This window comes from Primulina tabacum, chromosome 18 (genome assembly GCF_025594145.1).
Source record: "Primulina tabacum isolate GXHZ01 chromosome 18, ASM2559414v2, whole genome shotgun sequence".
NCBI lineage: Eukaryota > Viridiplantae > Streptophyta > Magnoliopsida > Lamiales > Gesneriaceae > Primulina > Primulina tabacum.
Window position 1 is genome coordinate 27,134,137 of NC_134567.1, and position 6,132 is coordinate 27,140,268.

Genomic DNA, 6,132 nt, shown 5'->3' on the forward strand with positions numbered 1-6,132 from the left:
AACTTAGTCAGTGTTTTTTTCACAAATCTCGAAAGAAAAAATTCATAATGAGATTGCCAGCAGGGGCGTGTTCTTTTATGAGAAATGATCCAAAAGCTTTGGAATTTTATTTTATTTTGTGTTATGATAAACTAAGAAAAAAATATTCGAGTCAGCTAATGGAATACGAATTATAAAAAAGAAATAAAAACGACAAACTTAAAAATTTTGGATTTGGATTTAGATGTGACAACTCTCCGTGATGTGACAACTCATATGCCTGATTTCCCAAAATTAAGTCCCATCCAGTGGAACTTAAAAACCCATAAAAAGTGACAGTTTTTATGTTCAAAATACAATCATGATAAAATCTATTGATAAATCAAATGATCACAATTGGATTAAAAAATATTTTTATGTGAGGTCAAGTAAAAACTTTACATATTTGGATAATTTAATACAATTTGAATCTATATTGCGGACAATATCTTCATCTTAGGATCTCATTAACCATTAGATATCATCAAGAAAAATGAATTTCTCGGACTTCCAACAAACTTACCATAGCTTATACAAATATAGAACTTGATAAAATTGACATTGTCCTAATCTATTGAATGCAGTTAATGCTAGTTTCCATATGCACAAGTAAAACTTGATAGACACCTACTTCTATGAATCCAAGAACATGAAAAGAAAATGTTAAGCTACACAAGATTGAAGTATCTCACCATAATAAAAACTCAATTTTCCAATTCTGTGTCAGCAGATGTTAAAGATCAGCTAAAGTTCAGTGCAGAAGGCTGTAGGAAGGCATGTCTTCTATCCATGTAACGTCGTCCATCAGCAGTTCTTTCTCCAATTGATACCGGGTCGATTTTAAAATATCCTATTTAACGCATGCATATAAACACTCTCAAAGATGAAATTTCATTTAAAGGGTGAACGATATTGTAAAGTTTCGAGCTAAACGAAATATATTTTAAGGAACATTCATGTTTCAGTAGTTGAATATTATATAGGTCATGTTTTTGAGAGAGAGAGAGAGAGAGAGAGGGAGGGAGAGACATATTGCTTACATTGAAGTCCATGTATGTTGCGTTTTTTTGGAGCCACAAGTTGTCCATTATCACGAAAGCTACACAGTATAGTAGATCAAATGCCCACTCATTCTCTGCAAAAAGGATCAAGATTTTAAATTTTGAAGTTAAAACTTTCATTTTCCCAAGGCATAGAAACTCATCAACACCAGTGAGCAAAGTATAAAAATATGATCAAAATAAACAAATTTGATCATGTGCAATGAATTTGATCAATAATATATCTCGAACACGCCTTGTCCCCCATAAGTTTGAATTGATTATCTTTGTTTCGACATACGCCAAGAGAAATGGTTAGATATGATTGCTTCACCTGCTAACATTTGCAGAAAAATTGCTCTGATAAACGTTCCAGGCTTGGCTGCATATAGTTGACCTCAAATCAGCCTTAGATAGGAAGGGAATGCATACAATCGAAAATTCTTTGTAAATTATGTGGGAATTTACGTACTGGCATTCAGATCGAGCATTTGCATGAGCATAAATGTAATATTTACTCCCGCAACTGCAAATGGATATTCCCAAACTGCTCTCTTGCCTGTCTGCTTCCTTAAGAGACTCTGAAAAGATGTCTGTGGCATAAAACGATTATTTGTGACATTTTTATATACTGCATCATGCGATAGCAACTTCAAGAAGATAAATCATGTGATACCATATTAATTTCCATAAGAACAGGACAACTTGAATCTTACCGAAAATGTTTTGGCAAAGAACAGCAAGTTTTCCAAAGAAATGAAGCCAGCACCCCTGTTCAACAGAGGCACATTCAATGTCCATGAGAAAGGCAAGCACAAGGAGAGGCGAAATGAGCTATTTAGCAAATATGGAAGTTGGAACCAAAGAATACCTGAAGTCTGTAGATGGATCTTTCCCCTGCCATCCCATATCTTTCCACTGGTCAGAAATCAAACTCTGTAGTTGCTTTCCAGGGTATGTAGCTGACCATAATGCCCTTAAAGCTTCCTGTGATGTGAGCAAATTTGAAGGGATAATTTGAAACGGAAACAAGAAACTTGGGCAAGTTCTTGGATTGCAAATTCAGATACCACTCAACCAATTACATACAATACACTACGGATGTGTGCAAAGGGGGCAGATGCAGATTTTATAAATTGTAAAGATGCAAGGTTACATAACTGTGTCCTTCAATCTCACCTGATGTTCTGGCCTGGATGCATCAAAGTAAACTTTAGTCCGGCGTCTTAATCTTCTTAGTCTCTCCTCCTGGCAATTTGAAGTAATTGAGGGAAGATAATCATCTTAAACATTAAAGATAATAAATAAATAACACTGTCATGCCACTTGATACTGTGTGTTAAGTTAAGAGGACTTTGAGAGTGATGAAAATGATGGCTTTCATTAATTAATGAGTAAATCCTTCTTACAAGTATATATACACAAGTGTAACTAATAATACAAGGACACCTTGTTACACAGTTAAAAAACAATCCTAACCAATTAACAAAATGACAAAATTTTAACAGATGCTATATGCTTCCATCACACTCGCTTTTGTGCACAACGAGCTTCAGATATTTTGTTATTATCATTAATTTGTTAGGTTTTATTTACAATCTAAAGGGCATCAACATTGCGTAGGAGATGCCTTACATCAACATAATACAGATCATACCTGTATGGGGCTCAAGTTAATGCATACGCGCGAACAGCTTGCCTTGCGCTTGAAGCAAACACAGGTGAGGCCTTTACCCATCCACACTGGTGTGCCACAAGATGCAACATCTGAAGTCAAAGCAGTAAATGTTTATCCCAAAAATGCACATAAATGGCACAGTGAGAAAATGCTTAAAAACATTATGCAGAAGGTAGAAAGTGATCAAAGTCCAAATCCTTTGGTCTTCTAAATCTAATTAATAATTTCCTTGTAACTTTATTCTCATAATATATTCCTCACGAATCATGATAGAACAAACTGGACTGCCCATAAAATCTCTAAATATTGTACAAGCAGACTTATATATTTCACATCTTTCCCATAGCCACCTAATGAATTTCCTTCTTGGTTAGATCTTATTGACCATCCAGTTCATATATACCATCATCACCAATGTTCGAAGAAGCATGAGAATTGGGCATCATCAACCCATCTCCGCATTGTTTGAGCAAATGGAGATAGAATGGCGGCCGTTAATTACCATATAGTCATTTCTCCAAGTATACTTGAGGATTTTCAAATAAACATGAAAAGACCATTTTTTTTAAAAAAAAATGTTTCCTATGTTCATTTCTTACACAGTGAAATGTTACGATCGAGAACCAAAAGGAAAAAAATATCAAACCATACATCAGCTTAAGCAAACTGACAGACAGGAATCTTCAATCGATCAAGTAACCCAAAAATAACTGTAACAAGCAGCATTACTCCGAAAACAGCGAAACTACCAGTTAAAAACTACATAAAAGCCAAATTTCAAACAAATATCACAGCATCTACTCAAAACCTATAAAAAAAAGTCTCGAATGATCCTCCTACCGTAACACAACACATCGAACGTAGACATGATTCAATCACAACAAAGAAAAAAAAAACCTCTAGTGAACACCTGAATGAGAAGGATTGCATTTGGAAAACGAGGATGAGTGAGTAAGCATCCGAATCGCCACGCATCCGCCTCCCTGAATCTTGTCCGGTCTCATTTCAGCCGCGAGAAATCCAACAAATCTCTCCGTTTCTTATGACACGACGCATTCAGTCACCATTGTCGTTTTGCTCCTCGTAGTTTCAGCCAGACTAAAGTAAAACCAGTGGCACTAGTTCTCTCTGTAGAGCTGAATTTGTATTTATTTATTATTGCATGTGGACGTAATTACATAAATACCCTCTATTTTTAAAATCTCTAATTTTCCTTATTTAATTGAGGGTGGTTTAATTATAGTCATTACTAATTATTATTTATTAGTTGTATATATATATAGCATAAATGAGTGGGAGTAATCAACGGGATGTGATTTTTTCCCCCTCAATATAATTTATTTTCCTTATAATTTGTGTAATGATTGATAATTACATTTTTATTTTTGCAAGTTACTCGATTATATTCAAATCAGTAATCAAACTTTTAAGTTATATTTGGTTGGATAGATTTGAAGTTAAGCTTTTCAAATCAATAATAACAAATCATTTGGTTTAGGGTTTAGGTAAATTCACTTGACATTGACTTTCAAATATTAAACTAATTATTTTTTGATTAATTGTTACATATTTCAAATTCTACCGGATTCAAATCATATAATTATTCAAATCCAAATCAAGTAATTGTTACATATTTCAAATTCTACCGGATTCAAATCATATAATTTCAAATCCAAATCATTCGCTCCAAACATAACCTTAAAGATTTAGTAATCTATTTTAACAATGTGGTGATACCAAATGATGCGATTCTTCGACCACGAAAAGCAAACGCACTCAAAAACGGAGTCATATCCTTGACTCGATGAAACAAAGAAAATGTTATGTTGTGTTGTCCCGATCTTTTTGAATCAAGTAATTGTGTAATATTTACCTCTAAATTACGAAAAACGTAGCAACAAATATTAACGAGATAAACAGTCGATTTCAAGCGAACCTTCAAAGAACTCGTCTTTGACAATCCGGATGAAGAATAATCGACATACACTACAAAGTGTTAAACTTTGATAAGTTTGATTTGAGAAACACACAAATGTGTATACAAAGCCAAGCTTTGATATTTGAGAGAAAACTCACAAAAAATTATTAAACTCAAGATTAATTGTTTACAATAAATAAAATTTGTGTTTATATTATTTACAAACCTAAAAGATATCAAAATCTATTTATCTAAATAATTTGAACTCTAAACTAGGTGACTAGGACTCTTCTCGCAGATGGGCGCGCTCGGGCGCGAGATTCAGCCGCTCAGGCGCCAGGTTTTCTGGACTAGGCGCGCTCGAGCGGTAAGATGTTACCGCTCAGGCGCGTTACCGCTCAGGCGCGGAGGATTCTGGAATTCACATTCTGGACAGTGACTTTGGCATTCGGGCAATAGGATTTGACCGCTTGGGCGCGGAGGCTTCTGTTTTCTTCTTCGTTTAACACTTGCACAACGATCTTATGGCTCTCGAGCTCATTTCCATGCATCAGGAACTCTTCGAGGCTTGGAACCTTGCTTGCAAGCTCTCCTCGATTGTTCATGAGTCCATGCAAGGCTCCATTGAACCTCCTTCAAATCATTTACACGCTATGTCTGGCCAGATTTATATCATACTCCCCTTCTTCAAAAAGATTTGTCCTCAAATCTTGTCTACCTACAAAAAAAACAAAGCAAGTTAGTAATAACAAGAATTATATTATCAACATGCTTACCTTGAAACTCAAGTTTGTAGACGCAATCATTTACTCGCTCCATCAGCACTGGAAATCAAAACATCACCGTTATATTTCCTATAAACTCATCAACTTCACCACATACCAAATAAAAAATGGCATCAAATGATAAAATATCAGTAGGTATAAAAAATATCATATTTCTCCCATTCTTAGACCTAGTGAACACCAAAATAATATACATACACGTGTACGACCATATCTCACTAGGAGTAAGATATAACTGATGCATGACATAAAAATACATTCGACATGTCATTCTCCCATATTCAATGCATGTATCACAATCACACTCAACGTGTCTTTTCATATGCATCCAATACATATAAACATGTATTATGTCAATTATCAAGCCATTACAATACGCTTCACCATCAGGTAATTAATGCAATGAATATAGAATGTCAAATTTATTTTCTTTAATTATATATTCATCATGAACATAGAATTTTTTATATTCATTCATGCTCTTTCCAAAGACATCATCAAGCAAATATAGGCTATGCAAATAGAACATATCATATATACTAATCATAGAATCCCTTGTCTCATCACAAAAATCTAAGTCTAATGCATATAAACTCTTGTAGAAAACAAATCCCAACAACTTAGTAACCCGTGATAAATCAAAATTCATAATATGTGCATGCAATTTATCAATACTCTCAAAACCATCACCAA

At 34.4% G+C, this 6,132-nt stretch overlaps 1 protein-coding gene across 1 annotated transcript; it reads right to left on the reverse strand.

Moving 5' to 3' along the window:
* Nucleotides 1–500: 500 nt before the first annotated feature.
* LOC142532944 (uncharacterized) lies at nt 501–3,844 on the reverse strand. The gene is made up of 9 exons (XM_075639496.1): nt 3,647–3,844; nt 2,716–2,825; nt 2,238–2,306; nt 1,930–2,045; nt 1,775–1,829; nt 1,531–1,651; nt 1,393–1,440; nt 1,059–1,153; nt 501–868 (listed from the first exon to the last, which is right to left on the reverse strand). The coding sequence occupies exons 1-9, from the start codon at nt 3,738–3,740 to the stop codon at nt 770–772; spliced, it is 807 nt and encodes a 268-aa protein (XP_075495611.1). The 5' UTR covers nt 3,741–3,844; the 3' UTR covers nt 501–769.
* Nucleotides 3,845–6,132: the final 2,288 nt, after the last annotated feature.